Genomic DNA, 377 nt, shown 5'->3' with positions numbered 1-377 from the left:
TGCTGCTGCTGCTGCTGCTGCCGCTGCTGCTGCTGCTGCGGGCGCGGGGCTTCGCCAAAGACACCTGCAGCAGATGCCCGTCTATCACCAAGCCTTGCAGCTGCTTTGCTGCTGCTGCTGCTGCTGCTGCACTCTCGTACTCTACGAACCCGTAGCCCATAGATAAGACCTCGGGGGCCCCCCGGGGGGCCCCCGGGGGACCCCTAAGGGGGCCCCTCTTGGTCATTAAATGGGCCTTTATGAACCCTTTTGAATGTTCAAATGCTTCTATAAGGGCCTTTTCTGTTGTTTTGAAGTTTAGGTTTTTAACAAACAAACTGGCAGTTGCTGCTGCTGCTGCTTCCTCTTCTTCCGCATCTGCTGCTGCTGCTGCTGCT

At 57.0% G+C, this 377-nt stretch overlaps 1 protein-coding gene across 1 annotated transcript in view; it reads right to left on the bottom strand.

Moving 5' to 3' along the window:
* The window catches only part of ETH_00043275 (RNA binding protein, related), a gene marked incomplete at both ends in the record, with an annotated part of 597 nt that extends 437 nt beyond the window's left edge, over window positions 1–160 (bottom strand). The window contains one exon of the mRNA XM_013375356.1: window positions 2–160. Within this exon, the coding sequence (XP_013230810.1) occupies window positions 2–160 (159 nt within the window). The remainder of the gene's footprint in view (window position 1) is intronic.
* Window positions 161–377: the final 217 nt, after the last annotated feature.

Source organism: Eimeria tenella, genomic scaffold, assembly GCF_000499545.2.
Source record: "Eimeria tenella Houghton genomic scaffold, Eth_scaff2700, whole genome shotgun sequence".
Taxonomy (NCBI): domain Eukaryota; phylum Apicomplexa; class Conoidasida; order Eucoccidiorida; family Eimeriidae; genus Eimeria; species Eimeria tenella.
This window is presented reverse-complemented; position numbering and strand designations above follow the sequence as displayed.